General features: G+C 36.4%; 1 protein-coding gene across 1 annotated transcript in view; it reads right to left on the reverse strand.

The window, feature by feature from the left end:
* Positions 1-24,753, reverse strand: part of LOC112057782 (homeotic protein ultrabithorax) — a 189,988-nt gene that overhangs the window by 22,857 nt on the left and 142,378 nt on the right. Inside the window, exon 2 of the mRNA XM_052883739.1 lies at positions 16,822-18,000. Within this exon, the coding sequence (XP_052739699.1) occupies positions 17,702-18,000 (299 nt within the window). The 3' untranslated portion in view covers positions 16,822-17,701. The remainder of the gene's footprint in view (positions 1-16,821; positions 18,001-24,753) is intronic.

Genomic DNA, 24,753 nt, shown 5'->3' on the forward strand with positions numbered 1-24,753 from the left:
GTGAAATCTGCCAATCCGCATTTGGCCAGCGTGAGGCCTGACCCCTCTCATTTTGAGAGGAGACTCGTGCTCAACAGTGAGCCGAATATGGATTGTTACCATGCTGCTCGAATAGGTATGGGTTGTCGAGTCATTTTCAGATGTTAATACCTAATGACATGATTGTCTGGGACCGACGTCATAACATGCTCATAGGTAGGTAAATCTGAATTAAATTAAATTATTAGTTAAAAAATCAATTTATGTACAGTTATTATAGCACATGTGATTTCATAATGAATTGATAACTGCGCGCCATCTGTTGTCGAGTAGTTAGTAATCGATATCGATATACCAAAGATTGAATTTAAAATAAACACTATTTAGGTGAGTGTGATCTTATTATAATTTATTTATCTACTTAAAAATACTTAGATATACCTATTTATTACATATTAATTAATTAATTATATTTTAACTTGGGAAAAATAACAAGGTCCTGCATAATATAATATTTATTACCAACGTACCTACCTACTTATTTACCTCTACCATTCAAACTTGGTGGAAGGCCTTAATAAACGAGCTTAAATTTTAATAGGTCTACCTGCTTATAACGGATCTAGGTGGTTACTGAAAATGAATAAACATCTACCTACTTACCTATTTTAAGCTTTCTGTTAAGCTAACGAAAGCCCGCAATTCGATTCGCGTGAATTTCAGTTTTAGATAAGTACACAAACCGCGCTCCAATAGAACCATGTATTTTTCTGGGACAAAAAGTAGCCTATGTTTTGCTAAAAGGTGCCATATTATAATACTACCAAAACCCATCTAGCGATTGAGCCGTGAAAATTTACCAGACAAATAAGACTTTCTTAACTTCACTTTCGAATTCATAATATTAGTACATAAAGGTGGATAGGGTCAGAGTAATATAAAGGAAGAAATACCTACATATAATCTACCTACCGCAAAGTAATAATGAATTCAACAAAGTAGCGAAGAAAGATAACAAGAGATAAAATCGACTGAATTCGCCACCGCACAAAATATTGATGCGCTAGTAGGTATCAAAGTGACAACTCGTCGCCCATTTGAATGAAGCTTTATAGCCTCATAAAACATCGCTTGCGGTAATAAAGTGATTTATCCCATAAAGTAACAGCTGATCGCCGTGATTACGCACAATACGAGCCGGCTCATAATTTTACAACCAATTTACAAACAATAAAAGTCGGTCTCCTGTCTTATACGCCCATTTACCCTCGGATATCTCCATATTCGAGAGCCCGACTCACAGCTCGTAAGTTTTATATAGCTCTCTGTCCAATAAAACCATAACTTCGGCGGGCGGGCGTAAAATACCTCGTGACAACTAGATGGCGCAATCGCTCACACAGAATGCAACGCCATCTGTGAGCGCAGCTCTGAAGTTTTTTATGAGCTATTTGAGGTCGTCACGTCGTAACATAAATGTTTTATGAGCACGAGCGATGACGCTACCATAGCACTGCGTAATTTATTTACATGAAGTGTTCTATATTTAAAAAGCAATACTGAATTCTGTACTGATTAGTGGTTTTGTAAAATAAGTACATAATATAATGCCGGTAATTACGATTAGGCAATTAAATATAAGTTTAATAAGTTTCTTTTATGACAAATTGATATACCTAGGTAAAACTAAACTCCTAAGGATAATCTTTAAAGTTTCCATCCGATAACACGTGGTGTGTAAACGTAAAGTAATTCAAACAAAGCAAAACAATTTCGGGTGTGTATTGTCGTGTTTTATTCAGAAGTGCTTGGCAATATACTCGGAAAGTGTTAAATTGCATCATAAACATTAAACTCGCCACCGTACTACGCCAGTACGGGCGCGCGTCGCCGGCTGTCTCCCGCCTTTTTTAGTACTCAATTTTGCCGCCACACTCGCGCAGCGCTGTCGTTCGACGCTGAATGCGACATCTATCCTCATAAAGCTGAACTTTTTCGGTAAACTTGTAACCATGTGCGACACTACTGGAAGCTTAAATTAATATTTGTTTATAATAAAACGATAAATAAATACGAACATTAATTATAGCTTCTCTACACTGATATAGGTTTTTTAATAGATTTTCATTTATTTCATATTAGAATAGAATTAATATATATTAATGTTCGATGAACACATAGATGGCGCTAGTAGTAATTAACATGAACATTTTAGTGTATGTCCCAAACCTAATTCTGTTTAAAATTAGCGTTTTCTTGAGCTCAGTTTTTGTGATATTTATGAAATTTTTAAACAATTTGTTCGCAATCTTAAGGCGGCTTAATTGACTTTGAGCTTGGAATTTGTCTTAGGAATAAACCGCGAGACAGTACCGACGTAGGTAGGTACTTAATTGGTCAGAAAACCAAGGTTAACGATATAGCTTTAAAGATTAAGAGTCTGGAGACATAGTACCTACTTCTGACTAAAGATTTAGCAAACCTAAAATTTTGCTAGGTCCCTACCTTAACCACCTACCTAACCAAAATTTTATTAGATTTTTACTTTTGTATCTATTGAATGTAAACGTAAAAAAAGGTAAGTAGGTAATTTCTTTTTTTTTAATTTAAAAAAAGAAATAATTCTAAATCCCTACTTATCTAATTGTTTTTGCCGTCCATACAAAGTTTCAGGGGTAGGTATCACTGCGTGATCGAATGAGGAGATCCGCAGAAGAACCAAAGCCGACATAGCTCAACGCTATTCGCTGGATGCAGGTGGCTGGTGGTGGTGGTGGTGGTGGTGGCAGTATCGTGATGTTTGAAAGTCCCTACAAAAGTCCTGCAGTGAACGTCCATCGGCTATGCTTCAACAATGAGGTAGATAAACGTTGCATTTAGAAAATGGTGGCAGAACCTGAAACAAGCGAGCAAAGACACGGGTACAAGCCGGTAAGAAAGTAATAATATAAGCCCATAACGTAAAACAAACTGGGAAATCTCTATTATCTCATATTTACGACAGCAACTGGAAAATACACCCAACTCCACAATCCGGCTAATTACATTCCCGAGTTCTAATCCACTGAAACCGATCCCCGAACCTTTTACATAAATTCCATCTAAAAAGTTACCCGATATCTGGGGTAATTATAAAAGCGGGGTGAGTGACAAATCCTCTAATAAAACAACAAGGAAATAATTCGGGGTATAAATCGCCCTCTCGGTGTGAATAGAATAGCAATTATTTGGTTGAGTTGCTACTTCCTACTCTGGCTTGGGGTGAACCTTTCACAACTCACTACAAACTCGAATTCAAATGAAGCCTGAAAAGATGTTCTTTTGGTATTTTCCTTGTATTACCTACATTTTATTGGCTTTAGGTAAAACTCACTACAAACTCGAATTCAAATGAAGCCTGAAAAGATGTTCTTTTGGAATTTTCCTTGTATTACCTATATATGTATTATATTTTATTTGTAGGTAATACAAAAACATGTACTTTGTTTTGTACCTATATACGAGTAGGTATATGCATAATTATTTTTATGCAATAATGGGCGAACAAAATATTACCTACTTATAGATGTTTTAAAAGTTATTTTCTTAAAATAGTTATTATTTTTATCTAGTAGGTACCTAGTTAAGAAAGTACCGACTCGTGGAAAATATTAGCTAAGTAGAATTCATCATAAAGTTCACAACACAAATTATATTAAACTCTGTTTAATCTAATTTGTGTTGTGTGTACCTAATGTTTGATTTTATTTAGCATTGTTAAAGTTTTTTCTCAACTAAATAAATATATTGCAAGTTTATTCTTAATGAGAAACTGTTTTGTTATTTCATGCAAGACAGCCAAGAATAATTTTCTAATAGCTATGATATTTTCCTAGCACGATATTTCAAATTTGTGTTTCGACTTTCGAGTGAGTTTCCATGGTGTCACCGTCTACTTTATCTCATTTCCATTCTTATTAGACCGCCCTCACACTTCACAAACTCTGTTTTTACAAGGCTCATAATCGTTAGTCAATGAACACGGATATCTAGAGAGAGATTTTATGATAGGTTATGTTTATACATTTAAGTGCGATTCTGTAGTTTCATATTGTACTTACTTCTGAAAGTTAGTAGGTACCACTTGGTACCTACTAAATAATTTAATCATTTTAGGTGTTGATGAAAGGATAACAATCGTTATACCTAATTCGAATAGAATATAGATACCTACTAGGTACCTATTCCTATTAGGGAATCTAATCATATTAGATTTCAGATAAATTAAAAAGTAGGTACATTTCAAAGAAATTAAAAATAAAATAGCTAAACAGCTTAGTAACAGTTATATTAATAAAATACCTATATAATAATTATAATTATATTTGTCTATACTTAGTGTTGAAGGTTTGCCATTGGTCTTGACATGGAGGACAAAATGGAAATGTGTTAAGTTTTCTCATAGGTACCTATTAGAAAGCGTGTAAAGAATGTAATGAGAAACTTATCTGAAGCTAATCGGAAAGATAACATCCAATAGGCTTCTATTTGAATCTCACAGGAACAATACCGCGAGTCGGAATTTCGGGCAATAAAGAATAATAAATAAAGATATACGCCGTATCTTCACCGAAGATGGATAGGGGTCGCGCAGGCCCGAGAAAAAGTTGAAGGGCTTAACCCTTCCACCGTTATTTACTAGACGGTCCGTGTCGCTACAGTTTGATAGAGTTTTTAGTTATCTGTATTGTGAGGGTTAAACTTCGTGATATGGAAAGTGGGTGGATGAATATTTAATGGTTGCTCCCTCATATAATATTAATACTTTGTATTAGGTTATGTAAATGATAGTACAAAATGCCCGATAAATATATTTATTGTATTTGAAAAAAATACATGAATAAATAAATTGGTTAAAATTTTACACGCGAATTTATTAAATAAAGTAAATAAAATGCCTAAAGATAAATTTCAAAATAAATATATTAACTTTTAAAGACAACTTAATAGCCAGTTCTTCGTGATTTTATACTTTTTTCGTCGAATACACATACCATATAGTAAGGAAGTATATATCTATCTTCCTATCATGCCTATAGAAGTGAAAGCCTTAGTTTTTTTCTAAGGAAACAGACTTATAGAACTTGAAATTAGACTGGATTGAGAAAGTTAGTAGTATTTATTTCATCGAGTCTTAACAGGCATGAGCCATCACCATGTCATAACTATATAGACACTAGTTATATACACTATAGGGTTGCCAAGCTGACGGATTTACTCAGCCATAGTACCTAATGCTTTTGAATTTGGGTAAGAAGTAACTTTAAATGAAGATAATCTTTTTTTTATTCTTTACAAGTTATCCCTTGACTACAGTCTCACTATGAATATATATGAAAATGATGATGCAATCTAAATGAAAGCGCGCTAACTTGTTAGGAGGATGTCGACAATCCACACCAAAACCGGAACGCTAAATCGCTTCGCGGCACGTCTTTGCTGGTAGGGAATAGAATAGAGGTAAATAGCCACGGCCGAAGCCACCCACCATCTAATATTCACCCACCTACTGAATGGGCAACAAAAATAGATGAGAAGATTAAATAAGTATTTTTATTCTATTTATTCAAAGTTGTGCAAAAATGTTTTTGTTCTTCATTATCCTATACTTATGTAAGTATACCTACGTATAAGCAAGCGTCTTTTTTCAGGACCTATAGGAGCGGAAATTTGGAGCTAAGAACAGAGCCTATCAATCGAGAACCACCCTGCTTCTCACCCTGCTGATTGGTAGGCTAGTACTAAAAATAAAAATAAATATAATATACTAACGTCCCCATTAGGTGATGCTTGTTAATCTCTAACGCTATCTCCCTAAGCAGCGAGCGGCGGGAATGATATAATTTCCAGCGCATTATAAAATGCAATACCCATTGAAGCCCATACGTGCTAAGCCTAGTAAATAGTTGGCTATAATAAATCAACCGGACGCTTGCGCTGTGCGCTACGCACTCAATTAACAACTGCGATTTCAATTAAAACGCCTCCGACGATTTACTGCTTTTCTAATTTATTCACTTTTGCCGTTGGACGATCTCGATTGGTTACGGAAGATTGGATACGCTGACGGAGGTATTTGCCATTTACATACCGACGTCTTAATCATTATTCCCTCAAGATACCCTACCTACCAGGAGCGTGTATGTATTGAAAGTAGCCATTGTGTATTTTGAATTGCACCATTCTTTGGATATCATCATACCTTCTTTACCATATTTCTTATACCTAGTCATGACTAGGGTATGGAACTCTCTCCCGAAGTCAGTTAGGACCCTGCGATATACCTACTTACCAGGGGCGTGTATGTATTAAAAGTAGCCATTGTGTATTTTGGATTGCACCAATCTTTGGATATCATTATACCTTCTTTACCATATTTCTTATACTCATGGCTAGGGTATGGAACTCTCTCCGGAAGTCAGTAAGTATTTCCTAATTCTTACAACCTGGTCCTCTAGGAGAGTGAATAAGCATCTTCTTGGCAAGCGCGTTACACCTTAGGCCACATCTACACTTATCGTCAAGTGAGATCGTGGTCAAGCGCGAGCTTATTTCTAATAAAAAAAACAACAATATTGAGTTCTGCGTGTACTTATATCTATAATGAGTAAGCCATGTGGCTAAGTTTAAGGTCTCGTGAGGAACTTATTATCTAGGTAAATGATTGCCAATTTAGACCATCCTGACGACGGCTTTATCTAGAAGGACATTATCTCATCATCAGCCCTTTTCATAGCCTTCTAAAGCTCCATTTCTCCTTAAGGGTTCTGAAGCCTTGAACCACGTTACAATTAATGCAGGTTGGTTTAAAAAAGTTGGCTTTTTAAATCACAATGACGTGTCAAAAGTGCTTGTAAACTAAGCCTACCTGAAATAAATGAATTTTGATTTTGATTCAATTAGATGTAATTAATTTGATTTTATGTTCTTTAGGGGTTTCTAATACTGCCAACTTCCAATTTCGCATTGCTAATAAGAATTTTTGGAATAAAGAAAATTTCAGACCCAACCTAAAATAACGTTTAAACATTTAAATCAGTATTCAGCTGTTAAATAAACGAGACATACCTTCATATTTCTAAAAATATTAGGAAGAAAAACGATGACAATCTATGATTAATAATAGATCTATATAAATCTTCTTTCATTATTTTAAGCAAAATTACAAAACTATGCATATAAATTAAAACTTGCAGTTTACAAAATGCGTTTTTTGAAAACGGCTTTCATAAGCAAACATTACGAAAGTTGTGTAGGTACCTAAATAATTTTCCCATAAATAAAAAGTGCACTTATATGGCATAAATGTCATTATGCCATTTACCTTTTACCACTCTATGGCGTGTTCATTCGTGATATTTCATTTTGCATAAACGGTGCCACGCCTACGAAATGTCCCTTGAAAACTGTGTTTTAATCTTTTTAAAGCTCTTCAGATTTCACCAGTCATTGTAACACCTAACTAGTTTTAAAACTCGTGCTTTATATCTGTTAAGCCCTCTAAAATAATGTAGGTACATAGGTAAGTGAAGTGTTTTTCTTTTGGTACCAAATTTGTCAAAGTCTATATTTTTGACAAATACGTAAGAATATCAAAAAATCTGTGGAGCTTAGACCTGCTGTACCTACCTAACAACTTAACTATATATACGAAAAGTATATAACTACCCAAATAGTGCTAAGTAGACGTACCCACCAACGTAAGAATAAATCTGGCTGAAAATTCCTATGGATGTATGCTATGCTATGCTAAGCTATGGTTAATCGCCTTTAAATGTGTTCATTTATGCAATAAAACTTCAAACAAACCTTTGAATAATCAACAAAGAATGAGCTTTAAGCGACATAGCTTATTCGGAGAAACGCCATATCTATTTCCGCTGCCAATCAGCGTTGCTTTGTAGCATGGCGAATAAAAGTTAAAGGTGCATCAATTTAAGGTTAGTCCCTACTTCATATATGAGCAATAGTTTTAAGATGGCGATGGCGCTTGGTGATGGCGCTACTAAACGTTCTACCAACAAAAATGTAAGTAGCTAGTGTAAACAAAATAGTCAACGGAGGATGCAAAAAATGCAACAACGGATATGATAAGTAGGTACCCTACATCCTAAAGGTTCTGAAAAGAACTCTTTCTACGAAGTCGTAGAGGTATTTAAAACTTTACAACTTAAAGAATACCTAAGTATAGTATATCTAAATTATTATGTTTACCTAGCACTTCATACATACACATACATACCTATTGCATTTGAATACCTACCTACGAATCAACGCTTAAAACGCGGAAAGTACAAGGACTTAATTTTTAGAGCATTTTCAGCGAGACGTCTCTTGCTTAGACTATGCAGTAAATATGCAGAACTACAAGTGGCAGGTAAAAATAATTTACACACCTATACCTGCATATTTAACACCGTAGGTAGAATTACAAAAAGTATAAACAAAACAATTATCCCCAGTTGATTACTATCGGAATGCAATCATAAAAGTGAACGAACGGCAGATAATTTGTCACCCGCCACCACAAAACCACACCTCGGGGTTTATGACGTTCGTTGTCATAAACCAATAAAATGAAAGTTGGAAGCGAACAAGCGATAGATAATGAACTTTTATTGGTCAGTTTTACTATAGTCCCTCGGGGACTGTCGACTTGTAAATGACGGTTGCGTACCTACACGAGTGCCGTCATGTTATGTACAGACATTTATTTGTATTTCAACTTTAATAGTAACCAGCGGAAGCCCGCGACTGTCGCGATTTTACTAGAATTTTATCGGGAAACAATTTTTGACCAAATAACTACCTATAGGTAAATTAAGCCGTGATAGCCCAGTGGATATGCCTCTGCCTCCGGTTCCGGAGGATGTAGGTTCGAATACCTACGCTCTCCGTCCGTCTATGGACCGGGGCATGCAACTCCAACTTTTCAGTTATGTCGTCGTCATCAACCCATATTCGGCTCACTGCTAAGCTCGAGTCTCCTCTCAGAATGAGAGGGGTAAGGCCAATAGTCCACCACGCTGGCCCAATGCGGATTGGCAGACTTCACACACGCAGAGAATCATTAATTATCTGGTATGCAGGTTTCATCACGATGTTTTTCTTCACCGATTGATGATTGGGCATGCACCTCCAACTTTTCAGTTATGTGCATTTTAAAAAATTAAATACTACGTATCTCAAACTGTAAAGGAAAAACATAGTAAGGAAACCGGCATACCTGAAAATTTCCTCAATTCTTGCAGCAGCATTGGCCTACCCTTTCTCATTCTGAGAGAAGAGTGCTCAGCAGTGAGCCGAATATGGGTTGATAATGAAGCAAGTGACGTTATAGTTACTTACTTCATTAACAACCCTTAATAGGCTAGTTTACGCAACGAAAGCTTTCAAAAGCATAATTTTTCCTTATTTCCACATTTTTTATTGATGATCCGCTTCAATTGCTCGTAACGTGATGTTATACATCTCCTTTAGTCCTTGATAAATGGGAAGTCTAACACAAAAATATTTTTTCAATTTGAATTATTTCCTGAGATTAATTAACCGTTAGCCGTATTCGAATATCTATAGAAAATCTAGATTTCTTAGCGTCTGATTTTTAAAAAACAATATCTCTTAATGTAGATCCAGGACAATCTTAGTCTAGGTACTCCGGAAAACATAAAAAAAACCATTGCCTGCGCATAAAAAATAAAATCGTATTTTGTTTCGTTCCAGTAGGTATTACAATAAGTATAAATCTCTCTCAATTTGTAAAGAAAAGTTTTTATATCCTAACTCAGGACTTGAACCTAGAATTTCATTGATCTGTAACCAAAATTATTTGTTTCCTAAATCAAGAAGTTAAAAAAAAGCTTTGAACACCGTCTGAACTGAAATAAGAATAATAAAAGGTAAAAATATGCAAGCCGTATAAATAAAAGCCGAAAAAGATTTATAGAGTTTGAATCACGCGTATCGCTTTGACGAGATAACAGGAGGACAACTTGTTTAATCCTAAATTATGGGACCAAAAATATCAATCAGGTTTTACTTTGCGTGTGTATCATTTTTGCATACTTACTTAATGTATTCGTAAACGTGGTATCTACCTATTTATAACTATTTCGATGACCATTGTACCTACTATGGCACCATTGCCAATGCCTTATAAATAATATCCTGGGATCATATTGCCCTTCTGGCAATCATCATTAACGGTGAAGGAAAAACATCGTGATGAAACCTGCACACCAGAGAATTTCTTAATTCTCTGCGTGTGTGAAGTCTGCCAATCTGCATTGGGCCAGCGTGGTGGACTATTGGCCTAACCCCTCTTATTCTGAAAAGAGACTCGAGCTCAGCAGTGAGCCGAATATGGGTTATTAATGAATGATAACTTTTAAAGCAAAACATAGCAAAACTGCTTGGCAGCAGATAAATGAACGATGATACTTCTGGCGTATGTTATAAATGTATAAAGGCATAGGTACACTACTTATTCATTATCTTATTTACTATTATATACATCAAACTGTTTTGATCTAGATTGGACACATTGGCTAAAAACTAAATGTACATGTTAATATGTGTAGTAAAGTTACGAAATATGTTAAAAATTCACATAAACAACTGTGTACTACGTAATATTACGTATCATTTATCGATGGAACAAATTATACTGTACCTACATGTTCGCACATCGACTTATTGGTAGCAATTATAGCGAAGTGACTATTAAGTAGGCAGTTCAGTTAGATAGCGTTTGTTTACGGGCTCAAGTATGCGGAGGCTCATTGCCGGTCACAATTAATAGCTGTCGTGGAAGCGATATTTCGCATCGGCTATTGCGTTATTTTGTAGGGGTTAACTCGATTACTGTCGATGCTACGGGGTGGTTAAGCACTTTTGCTTTACGATATGCAGTCGGTAGTAAAACTGGATATTTATTGGTTATCTAGGTTTTATAGATCAGTTTGGTATTTGTTGTGGAAAGATGTGTTGATAATGAGATATATAACGAAGTCGTATGATAGGTATTTATTGTCTTTATATCATAGGCAAGTGCTTAAATAATGTTGTTAGTCTAATTGGTGTGAAGTTGAATTTATTAACAACGCCTTTGAAATGTGTTTAATAATTTATACTTACTTACTCGTATCTATACTAATAAATATTATAAATAGGTAAAGTTTGTGGTGATGTAGGGGGTAATCTCTGGAACTATTGAACCGATTTTTAAAATTCTTCCAACACTTGACACATCATTTGTAAGTGTCATAGGCTATATTTTATCCCCCGTATTCTCACGGGGACGGGTACTACGCGCGTAAAACCGCAGGACTTGGGCTAGTAGTATATTAAGTCCGTCTATTTCGATTAGAAGATAAGATATGCTTATTTGCATTACGCTGACATAGAGAGGTATATTAATGTATCGTTGCTTAAAGTTACTGGATTAATGGTGTTTAGTTTGGCTGATAAGTATGTAAAAATATCAATTAAGTAGACAATAATTACTTACAGTGGCATGCACTTCATACATGCTTTAAAGCACAATCAGCGCTACGTGTCCAAATTCAAATGGTCACGTAGCATTATGCTGAGCTGGGGCCATTTTCTGGGTTATGCCACACATCGTAGGGTATTGTCTTGGATGTCATGGTGTACTGGAGATATTGTGATGTGTGGGATAATTTCGAAATAAACGCATTTTTCTTTCTTTCTTTCTTTCTTTCAATTCATACTCTAAGAAATGTTTTGTTAATGCTTATCCAATGCACATTTACCCAGTTTGGTTAAATTGTCTTACTAGTGCATATCCTGATAAACAGCCTTATGCCCGCCACTGACTATTTACCTACACAATGACTATTTATTTACACCTTTCGCAAAATATTCAATCTTTTCAATACATTTTTCTAATCTAAACATTCTATTAAAATTTAAATATCCCATCGAATCGTATCCCTTTGTGAGTTGTGAAAGCAAAGGTTCATAAGACAGCGATGTCCCCCGCGCATTATTCCATTGCCTTAGAAGGTAGAATTGTGCTCGTGTACAGTTAATTAAATAAATCGTTATCGATTAAGGCTTCAGCGGTGAGCAACCTACGGGACATGTTCGTGCGCGGGGCACGCCGGGTGACGAGATACTATCGACACGAGTGTACCGGCCGCTGCTTTATATGGCGTGTGGTTCCTGGGTACACTTTAGTAAATAATGTGAGATGAGACTGTTTTCGCAACTTTGATATTCCAGAACCTAAATATACCTACAGGAATAGTAAACATTTTTTTTCAGAATATTAGGTATTATGATATTATATTTCATCGTTACTTTAGATTCAAGTCATTAAGGAACTCAAATTTATTAATAATAACAAACAGGCCAAGACAGACAAGGCTAAAATACAAGAATTCTAAAATTCAATTCCTTGGACGAGCTTTTAGCTTTGGTTTTTTTTTTAATAATAATCGTTTATTTCTTAGTAATAGGTGTATTTCTTAGTATTACTAAGAAATAAACATTTGGTTATGTTAAAACTTGAGCTAGAGACGTGATAGCCCAGTGGATATGACCTCTGCCTTCGATTTGGAGGGCGTCGGTTCGAATCCGGTCCAGGGCATGCACCTGAAACTTTTCAGTTATGTGCATTTCAAGAAATTTAATATCACGTGTCTCAAAATGAGAAAACCTGCATACCTGAGAATACTCTTAATTATCTACGTGTATGTGAAGTCTGCTAATCCTCATTGAGCCAGCTTGGTGGACAGCCTAACGCCTCTCATAATGAGGAGGCTCGTGCTCAACAGTGAGACGAATATGGGTTGTTAATGATGATGATGAATCATGAGTTTGTCTAGGTTAGAAACCCCTCTAATCACTATTATTTGTATTCATTTTATGTGGGTGTTTATTTTTTTATTTAACTTAAATAAACTTGTAAACGTATGCCCACTTTATTTTAGACTAAAAACCTACCTACCTAACTAGTACCTGCGTAGGTTAAATTAATCAGCAAGTATAAAGGTGCCTAAGTACCTAAATAAAATAAATTGTACCTACAACAAAAACCAATCAGGGTTAAGAAAATTAAAAGCGGCCGGTTGGTTGGCTTATCACTAATTAATCATGGCATAAATAATGTTAATTAAATCCGTTGAAACCATTCAATACAAAGTTGCTCACACATTAGTAAATCAGGGCGGTGGCGGAAGAAATTATCGAGATCAAGCTAGAAGTCACATGTAAAAAGTTCTTACAGTCACGAGTCGAGATTCTTTTCAATTATAAAATGAATGCAACAAGTAGCTCCACATAATAGAATTTCTATCTAATAATCTCTCTGACCTGATAGTAAGTTAATTTTAAGATCACAGTCATTTTTTTTAATGGAATAGGTAAGGCCAATGCTTGATTGCTATAATGGTACGTAAGTACTTAATACATAAAGACCTGGCATAAGTTGGTATATCTACAGACTTTTCTGGAACTAGAAGATGCCTTTCTTAATATATTCTCAGAATCCAAGATGCTGAACCTGTCAGAAACAGACCTCAGGAAGGAATACCTACCAGATATCTTTGAAAATGGAGACGCAAATGCAAGAAGTCCTAGAAAGTGGGTAATGTAAAAAACACATCTAATGGAAACTCACCTGGTTAAGCAAAACAAACTAAATACCGCGAATTTATTGATTTAAATGTTAAAATAATAATAATAAAATAATCTAAAATTTCATCAAATACAGCTGTAGAAAACTATATGTAGAAAACTATAGGTATCTCGAAGATTCCGTACTCAGATCATGTCATCAGACTATGATCTATCTCCTTATGCATTCAGATTCGTTTAGCCGATGAGCCGTGATTCAGTAACAAATCATCCTATATAGTACCCGTTCCCGTGGGAATACGGGAATAAATTATAGCTTATTTTACTCGCTGATAATGTAGTTTTCCATTGGTGAAAGAATTTTTAGAATCGGTTCAGCGGTGCTGTGGCAGTTTAACAAACAAACAGACTCGCGTTTATAATTTGCATGATTGAATAAGTAGTAAGAAGTAAGTATTGGTTGGCACATAAGAGAGATCTCTCATGTTGCCCAGCTGCCGTCCAGCCTGCGTGTACATAATGATATATGCCTCATCGACGGGCGGTCGACGTGCACCCCCCCCCCCCCCCCCGCACCTCGCCTTACAACACTCCTTTTATTTTCACAAAACAGGTCCACAGAAGCCATATAAAATTGCGATATTTTAATAAGAAACCGCCGCTGAATATCAATTAATTTGCCAAAAAAAAAAAAAAATCGCCGGCCCCGTAGCTACGTGTACCGATTATAAGTCATGCATTATTCAACTTTTCATCTAATTAACTCGAAAAGAGATCCAATATTATAATCTTGGTGATTAAATGATTATGAAAATTTTCTACGCTCACCTTATATGTTGGGCACGATTAACTACGACGGAAAAAATGATGTATATTTTTCAATGCGCCACTACAGGTGTCTAAAACTGGTCGACGGAACGCAATAAAAGCAATGTATAACGTTCACGGGAACAGGTTTGAAAGTCTTGAAGGTAATCAATAAAAAAAAGTTCGAAATGGTTCTATCGAGCAAAGTATATAAGATGATTATGTTAAATTATGATCATAATTATTGCTGAAAAAGTAAGTTATGGCTCCGGGGAGCTTAGGAAAAAATGTTAGCGCGGCACTTCGTTAGGTTGAGACAGTTCGTTATCATTGCGTAAGGAGCTGAAATGATCGAATTATCGGCCAATTTATATTACTTTTTGCCTTAACGCATCTGTCTTTGAAGGTTAACGTTTTGGTATGTTTTAATTAAGTGAGAAACATTGCGCGGAACTAGTCGAGTAGGTCTAGTTTTTGTCGCCAATTGCTTTGAAGTAGCTTTTAATAGATTTAATTATTAATTCAATTGAAATGATGACGCATTTAGTGAAAGCAATTTTAATTCTTCGGAAAATTGACAAAAAGAAATATGAAACGCTAGCAAGAAATGTTGGCATGCTTATAGGTAATAGGTAAACTGTCACATTGATTTGATTCAAGATTGTAGTTAGGGTTTGTAAACAGACAGACATAACAGGCATCTAAGACTGAAAAGCCTATTAAAGAACTTTAAAAAGAAAAATGATGTTTTAATCGTGTCATAATTTAAAGGTTTAACTAAAAGTTAAAATTAAATTATCCATCTAACATTTTTTTTGTGGTAGCCTCTGTGAAACTACTCTTTTTGATACATTAAATAAATTTTAAGATTTTTTTCTTACTCTTTACAAGTCAGCCCTTGACTACAATCTCACCTGCTGGCGTAATGTAGTGCATGTAGTGATGATGCAATCTAAAATGGAAGCGGGCTAACTTGTCAAGAGGAGGATAAAAATCCACACCCCTTTCGGTTTCTACACAACATCGTACCGGAACGCTAAATCACTTGGCAGTACGTCTTTGTCGGTAGAGTGGTAACTAGCCACTGCCGAAGCCTTCCACCAGCCAAAAGGTAGCCCCTAAAGATCACGAAAACCGAGCTATAATTCTTGTTCTTAGATAGGTATCTACTTTCCTATTGTAATAGTGCTTTGAATTGAATACGCATTTTTTTGCTTCACACCGGTTTCTATAAAAGCGATTTAAGTAAATGTTACAGCTTGAGAGCAACAACCCAAGTTAGTTTCAACATCAATATCATGACCAAATACGTGTAAAGGTATTCGTGGATTTTCTTTCACCGAACATACATCGAACACTGTAAGGAGAATTTAGTTTTTAGTTCGACTTTTGTTACGAGCCCAAAGGTTTTTATACTATTAGACATGTCACTAGCGCGTCCAAACTGAGGTGGACGAAAGTGGCTAATTGTCTTAATTTACATTTAGTCGCATTTAAAACAACTAATACCTAAATATTGTCTACGTTGTCGAGTTGTGTGTTCAGGAAGTGTAAAAACTATATTATAGGTACATAAATAGGTATATAATGTAACTTTAATTTTAAATTTTTGGACAATTATTATCACCATTGTCTAATAATATTACCTAACGTTTCGAAAGTGCTAATAAACTAAGCCTAATTGAAATAAATGAACTTGGACATTTTGACTTTTAGGTAAACACAAAGTAAACACATGTTGCGTTCAGTGGAATAACTGAATTCGGATCACTTTTTGCGATGATTTTGTAGGCACGTAACATATCTATAGTAGAAAATCTTTGTACGAACCCGTATGCGGCATGAGAGATGAAACGGTCTATAGCCAATATAAATAATAGACGCTCCGCCGATCGTTCGGCGAGCTATGTTGATGAAGTCATTATGCATACTTACTAAATAATAAAAACCTTTTGTGGAGTGTTTTTATTCGTTTCGTTAACACCTAGATATGGATTTAGCGGTATCGTTTTTGTGCTTAACTTTAAATGTCAAACAATTCAACAGCCAATTATACGAATACGTGCACGATGCTATATAAAATTCATATAATAATACAGTAAGTAGCAATTATTTTTGTAAATAAGGACTCGTTCAAATTCTCTGTTGAAAATTTAATTGAGTTACCGGAAAGCATCGTCCACGTTTCGATAGCGGAACGGAGACGGTCGGGAAAGATCAAAGGCGACTGCGGATCGGCTTAGTAAATTAAAACATTGCAAAACAGCAATACCGTAGAGGGCTCGCATGGGCGATTTCAAAAATGGCGTCGCGCATCGACTGGTGACGACGAGTCAGTTTTTCGCAACCGTCTCCACTCGATAAATAATGCCGCGGACTTTGACAAAAACTCACCTAGTCCTGTTCGGTGGCCGGCGGCGCCGCTCCCCGCACGCCCCGCCTCACCCCGCCTCCCCCGCGCTCGCCTGCACTCCCTCCGAGCTTTTTCTGCCCATTCCAGCGCCGGCGCACCGCAAACTCACTTCCATTATCATAGACGTAACCCTAACTATTTACACCTCTACTACCTAAATACCTACTTATATTTATGGCAATTTGTTAAACTTCACCGACTATTAAAACTGCAGGAACACGACCACGTTTACACTATACTTATGCGAGAGTATTGAAGGATCAGATGGCGCGGCATTCGAGTCCGATGACCGGGATTGCGGATAAACGATTTATAACTTATGACTGTTTACTTAGCGTTAAGGGTACGAGACCGGGTCTCTTTGGTAGGCATATCAAATTTGTACAACGTAAGAGTCCACCGCACACGCCGGGCCGCTGCGGGACGCACCATCTACATACACCTACACTATGATACACGGAAGAGATTTCTAAAATTGCACTGGTTTTCAAACGCGAACATTTACGACGAAAGCGCGAATTAAAATATTTAAAAAAAATTCAATAAATCAACAAAAAAAAAAAACAAAACCCGAAACACAAAATAATACGACCCGTTTCTATTCTAACATTAAATAGTTTATTGTTCATTCGTTCTTAGAAAACATGAGTCTAATTCTTTACAATTAATTAAAAAAAATAATCACAACAACCGAACAACACTTAAATAACGAAAATAATTACAAACAATTTACAAACACAAAGCTAAAGAATGTTCGGCGGGCTGCGAGCGAGTCGCCGGCGAGCAGGCGCGCCGCGCATGCTCGAGCCGCGCATGCTCGAGCCGCGCTTGCTCGAGATGCTCGAGCCGCGCTTGCTCGAGCTAGTGCTCGGGATGCCCTTGCGCCGCCGCCGCCGCTGCCGCCGCCGCCGCCGCTTTCTGCGCCTGCGCCTGCTTCTCTTGCTCGTTTAACTCCTTTATCGCTTGTATTTCTTTCTTTAACTTCATTCTTCGATTTTGGAACCATATTTTGATTTGTCTTTCCGTGAGACAGAGCGCGTGCGCCATTTCTATACGTCTCCTCCGCGTGAGGTAGTGATTCGTGTGGAATTCCTTCTCTAACTCTAGCGTTTGATATCTTGTATAGGTTTGTCTCCCTCGTCTTCTCAGGCCGTTCGCTCCTGCAACAAGAGAAAGGTAGCTTTATTGAATGATGAAAATAAATCGGAGGTCATCGATCGTTCACAGATAATACCGGATATTAAGTATCAAGTGCAGCTTTCAACTGAATAGAGAAAAAAGAAGTTTCAGTAAGCTCGCTTAGCGTTTGATCGTTGAATGGGAGTGGTTGTCTACACAGCTTAGTTGAAATGACGGTACAATTGCTCGTGACGACAGCTTCATTTCGTTCAACTGTCAATACTGATAAATGGAACGGCGTGGTACGCCTTTTATTCGCCGAAGGGAATTGGTATCGGCGAAGTTAATTATAAAACATAGACAATACACCGCCAATTATTTTATGCAAATCCTTCGATATAGAAATCACTTTTCGTTGATAGTTTTGCATCGATTATGATAATAATTAATTTAAAAAAACGAGGGTATTGCTTTATAAAATTTGCAAGTCATTAGCTGAATATTATGTAACCGTCGTGGGAAGATACGAACGTAATTAATGTACAACGAATGCCCTCTTTACATGAAACCTTCGAATTGGTTACCGAGAAATCGATTCACGAGATAGCCGAATACGAGGCCAATAGCCGCGAGTCGTGAAAATTCGATCACGTGTAGGGTTGCCAATTACAAAAATAACAACCTTGAAGCAGGAACGCTTTAGTTGCCAAAACCGCTGCCGAGCTATTCGAGATAAATATGTAAATCAAAAATTCCCCGATCTCTTTTTTTTTGTGTGGCAGCCCTGTCCACATTACCCTGGCATTGCGGTTATGTATCGAAAGACTTCATTGCATACGTCGAACTCTTAATGTATAGGTTTGCTCACATGCTGGGCTTAATTTTATTTCGCTTCGAAAATTCGAAATACTTGCGTAACGGGTTGAGAGCCAATCGGGATGGCGTTTATAATAATGATTTATAATTAATTCTTGGAAGTAAATGTTCAAATATGTAATTTAGCTTTAGGTACAGGTACATTTTTTGGAACGGCCAAACGGTATCCTTTCATTAAGTAAACTTAACATTTCCTGGAAAATGAAGCTCTTTTTTTGTAAAAAAAAATATCTTGTGGCCGATTCTTCAGCTTTACTGTAGGTAATTAATGAAAGTTTTAATGAGGAGTTCACTTTTCATTTACGCTGTATCAAGCTGTTTTCATGGATATTCACTGTTACACGTTAACTTTAAAATATTCCTGTCCATTAATTGCATTACCTAAGTACTTATCTAATTATCTGAATTAGGTACTTAGTCAAAAACTGATGTATGTTACACTAGCGGACGCCCGCAATTTCGTCCGCGTGGAATTTAGTTTTTCACAAACCCCTCAGGAGCCATGGATTTTTCCGGGATAAAAAGTAGCCCCTGTGTCAATACAGACTATAATCTTTCTCTACTATAAATTTTAGGTGATTCGGCTCAGTAGCCGAGGCGTGAAAGAGTAACAAACATTCATACCATCAAAATCATCAGATTTTCGCAAATCTCAGGAATCCATGGATTTTTTCGGGATAAAAAGTAGCCTATGTAATCCAGAGTAAAATCTATGTCCATTTCTAAATTTCAGCCAAATTGCTTCAGTAGTAGCGGCGTTAAAGAGTAACAAACATTCATAAAAACTTTCGCGTTTATAATATTAGTAGAAACAGGATTTACTAATGACGATTCCAATCGAATCAATACCATTAGAGTTATCACAAAATATTTTTTCATCATAACAATAATTCCTGGTGTACAAAGCTCGAACTTACAATAAATATCTACCTACTATCAATCCGCTTCTGTGGATATAGTTAAGTAAATATACTTAATATAGATCGTACTCGCATGAGTAAGTCCGCCGATTTAATAAATTACATGCGGGTTATGTAAAAGGGAACAGTCTTAATTTAGTGATGTAAAAATAAAACGTGTCAAATCAAACTCCATAAAGGAGCCCACTCGAATAACACATCGCTTTTAAAATTGATACAAAAATAAAAGCATTTCGGTGCGAGCCTGCCGAGTAGCCCAGTCGCTTCTCACAGTGTAAAAGGGTTGCCAACCGATTTAATGGCTTAATTATCTCAAGTACTCAGATCGAGGCAGCTTTTAAAGCTGCGGCGCATGTAGGCCTTTATCTATGCTCTTTATTGAATAACAGTTCGAGTGAAGTCTTGGTAGTGGACGATTTATTCAATTTTACGAGATACGCGGGCGTGAAAATCACGATAGACTTCGTCGGGTAAAAATGTCTCCGTTAAAGTTATGGTCTACGTGTAAGGTCGAAATTTTCATTCATTCATTTACTATCAACCGATATTCGGCTCACTGCTGAGGTCGAGTCTCCTCTCAGAATGAGAGGGTTAGGCCACGTCCACCACGCTGGCCCAATGCGAATTGGCAGACTTCACACACGCAGATAATTTAGAAAATTCTCTGGTATGCAGGTTTCCTCACGATGTTTTTCCTTCACTGTTTGAGACACGTGATATTTAATTTTTTAAAATGCACACAACTGAAAATTTGGAAATGCATGCCCCGGAACGGATTCGAACCCACACCCTCAGGAATCGGAGGCAGAAGTCATATCCACTGGGCAATTACTCGATCTATTTTAATTTACGAATACTTAGGTTAGTAGTTCTGGGGGTCTGTGACAATCAAACCTTCGTCATTCTGTAAAAGTTTAAATTTTGTCAACCCACGCTCCTGCAGCCTAAATAGTATATTAATATACTTGTATGTACCAAGGTGGCTTTAAAAGGTATCCGATAATATGAGAAAATATCATAATCTTAACATATAAATGCGAAAGGTCCGCTTTTAATATCATATCTTCAGCCGCCACACTGAGCTTCCTTTCGTTTCATTTCAATGTCACTTCAAATACGAATTTTAGGTCTTACCTAAAGTACTAACCATATAGAGAATCCATGACTCTTACAAGCCTATGTTTAGGACGTATAAGACCACCTACATTTCCACGGTACATTGATTTCTCATTCCTCCCTATCCTTTAATTTAAGAGAAGTCGGCAACTTGAGTGCAACCTTTTTAATAATTAACAAAATTTCTTTGTACCGGAGCAGTGGTTAATTGAGTGACGCTAATTGACTGAGCCGTAAAAGCCTCCGAGGGTACCGTAAATAGAACCTTTTCTTTCCTTTATGTATTGTGAATGTTTTATATGGGATTAAATAAATCCTGTTTTATTACGTAATACTATTTCTCTATATATTCCTCCATCTACTTTGATGTTTATCTACGAGTATGTATACCTTAATTGTGTTTCACTCCGATTCAAGCAACACATCATGATGAAACTTAAGACAAAGATAGTTTTACTTTTACTAAAGACAGATACATACTCATAAGATGAGTAGATAAGCTTAATTCGATTCAAAATGAATGAATTAATTGAAATGAATGAACGACTAAAAGTCATATATATAAATTTTCAAAGTCTATTTAACTGGGAATTAAAACATTATTAAACATGAAGGTAAAGGTAGATATTATTAAGGATTTTATCCTAATTTTCCAAGATACCTGCGCCTCATTAAAACAGGTAATACAAAATTTCTCATTTTAAGGATTTCCAAGTCTGCGGCCGATACGAAAAAAAATCTCTTTTCACGCCACATGTGCCTAATTAAGTCCAACCGCTACACAGCCAATTTGCGCCTTGTAAATTTCTCTCGACCCCTACGTATGCCACAACAGTAATAAACTTGACAGAAATGACTTCATTAAGCATCATTCCTGACTAGCAAAAAAGGACCGTGGAAACCCTTAATAGGTATATAATGACGCTACATATTTCCGTTTACCACAAATCTTGGTACATCATCTGCGTATCGGGATCCGGTGTCGTGTTGCTAGGGTAACGCCCTGCGAGTCATTCGTGTCACTATATTTTTTTTAAACTACCTCCCATATTGAGTCCTATCGATAAAAAATCTCAGCAGATCATAAATATTCCTAATGCAAATTTTTACGTCAAACGGAAAGTGCTTTCATTAAAGCAATGTTTTTTTTTTTGGAAATGGAGATATCGATATTATTGTGACTTGTTACTCAAATACGGTCATGGTAATATGTTAGCAGAAAGCACTGGTAGGTATATAGATAGCTTAGGTAACTATTTTATTAAATAGCTATTATTATGTTGTCGATTGTAGATAATTGAGGATAAATTTAATGACTGAAGAAATGAGGAGATCCGCTGACGAACCAAAGTCACTGACATAGCTCAGCGAGTCGCGCACGAAATGAAAATGTTAAATACTTAACCAGAAAATTCGTTTAATAAATAATAATAATTAATCCTACTAATATTATAAACGCGAAAGTTTGTATGGATGTTTGGATGTTTGTTACTCTATAACGCCGCTACTACTGAAGCGATTTAGCTGAAATTTGGAATGGAAATAGATTTTACTTTGGATTAACACATAGGCTACTTTTTATTTCGAAAAAATCCATGGTTTCCCGAGATTTGCGAAAACTGATGATATGAATGTTTGTTACTCTTTCACGCCTCGACTACTTAACCGAATTAGCTGAAATTTGGTATTAAGATATATTATAGCATGGATTGACACAAAGGCTACTTTTTATCCCGAAAAAATCCATGGTTCCCGAAGGATTTGTGAAAAACTAAATTCCACGCGGACGAAGTTGCGGGCGTCCGCTAGTTTATAATAAATAACAAGTATATTGCAAGTCAGCCCATTCCCAAGATATTCCACTTGTGAAGTAAAAAGAACGTCGGCCAACACTTCCACGGAAATCGACGCAAGTCGTTCCCAAGATACCCTCGGAACAAGTGTCAGGCCCAACCCGTTTTGCAACACGTGTCGCAAACAAAAGAAACTTGTCCAACTTCCCCCCACCCCCCCGCCGGGCGACAAAAGGATTGCGCAAGTTATATTAGTCGTAAAGAATTTTGGACCAAGATCTATAGCCTGTAAACCGCCCGTAATTTCCAATGCTCCCGCAATCGCCGGGGACATTCGCAACAACTGTTGTTTGCTTCAATGTTTTAATTGTTCCTAATTCGTAAAACTTTTCATGTGATTTACGAGTGTTGTTACAGAATCGGCCGCTTTTGATTGCGACTGTTCGGCGTTTTGGTTTTTTTTTTCAAACATGTGGCCGGAGAAATGACGCCGCGCGGGAAGTGGTTATTTACACTTGCGGGATCGTTGAGCAGTTAATGACAAAACAATAGCTATTGATGTTTTTTATATGTTAACTAACCGTAAAGAAACTTTTTATTATCAACGCCTTGTACCATGGTTTCAAAACTTTGATTCACTAATGTCCTATATGAGACGAATTTGCAAATCCAGCACCATCCAGCCAAATATTATGAACTTGTGAAAATTGTGAATCTCTGCTCTACTCACGGAAATATTCTTAAAATATTTCACAAATATTCGGCTTGTGGGAGGCTTCGGCCGTGGCTAGTTACCACCCTACCGGCAAAGACAGCGTTCTGGTACGATGTCGTATAGAAACCGAAAGGGGTGTGGATTTTCATCTTAGATTGCATCGTCACTTACCATCAGGTGAAATTGTCGTCAAGGGCTAACTTGTAAAGAATAAAAAAAAAAAAAAAAAAAAAATCACCAAGGTTCATCTCAAAATGTCGTAAGGGCTACTCTCCTACTTAGGCACCTTCAACCTTTATTCGATAACCAATATAGCGATTCTGATTGGCAGCGGAATAAATATAGCGGTACGTAATAGGAATCGAAATATTTCTCCTAATAAGCTCTACTAATAAATATTTCTCGCACTGCTACGTAGAAAACCAAAAGCGCGAATATTTCCGAAATATTACACGAATATTCGCGGCAGAAGGAATAGTAACACAAAACTTCCCTGCTCACTTTCCTCGTTACTTCCCTTGCCACTCGTGCAGTGTGTGGCAGCGGAATTAAATAACATTTTAACATTAAATACGACAAAATTAAGAAGCGTCTTATAAAATCATGAGCGTAAGTAACAGTCCGTATTATTGCCGATTAAATCGCAATTATTGGACGGTGGAACAATTCCTACAATAAACTATGTTAAGGAGGTATTCAATTGGCGGGTTTAATGAGACGAATTAAGATAAAATACTGCGTCCGATTGCCCACTGGTTACATGAGCTTTCAGTTTACTGCATCTAAAACTAGCGCTAGTTGGATAAGAAGCGATTATTATCTTTGAATAATTCACTTAGAGGAGGAAATTGTCTTTATGATCAGATTATTTTCCAAATGTCGCCATGGACATGTAAGTCCGTTGACTCATTAACTGAGAGCTGTAAACAAAGGCAATTATTATCGAAAAGTACTCGTACAATAATTAATTTTCTTATTGAATATCTATTTTCATTACTTTTTTAACAGAATTACCTATGTGATTTGCAAGATAACTTCAACATAATTTCGTGAACTACGAGTACCTACCTCTATCTTTTATTTACTTATAAATTTTGATGTTGATGTTGAAAAATTCAGCAACAGCGATTCTGTAAAATTACAGTGCTGTGACGTGAGATTTGAATAAGAAAAGCGAAAAGTTCGTCGACGAGTGTAAAATACCGGAATCGTACAGTTTTTGTGGCAAATGTGTAATGGATTATTAGGGCGATATTTTTTATAATTTATTTATATTTTATAAATAAGTACAAAATATTTTATGGTATCTAGCTACCTACCTAATGTAAAAGGTTCTTAAGATACATCCATATAGAAAAGGTTCGATAATATTCC

Source organism: Bicyclus anynana, chromosome 10 (assembly GCF_947172395.1).
Source record: "Bicyclus anynana chromosome 10, ilBicAnyn1.1, whole genome shotgun sequence".
NCBI classification, from domain to species: domain Eukaryota; kingdom Metazoa; phylum Arthropoda; class Insecta; order Lepidoptera; family Nymphalidae; genus Bicyclus; species Bicyclus anynana.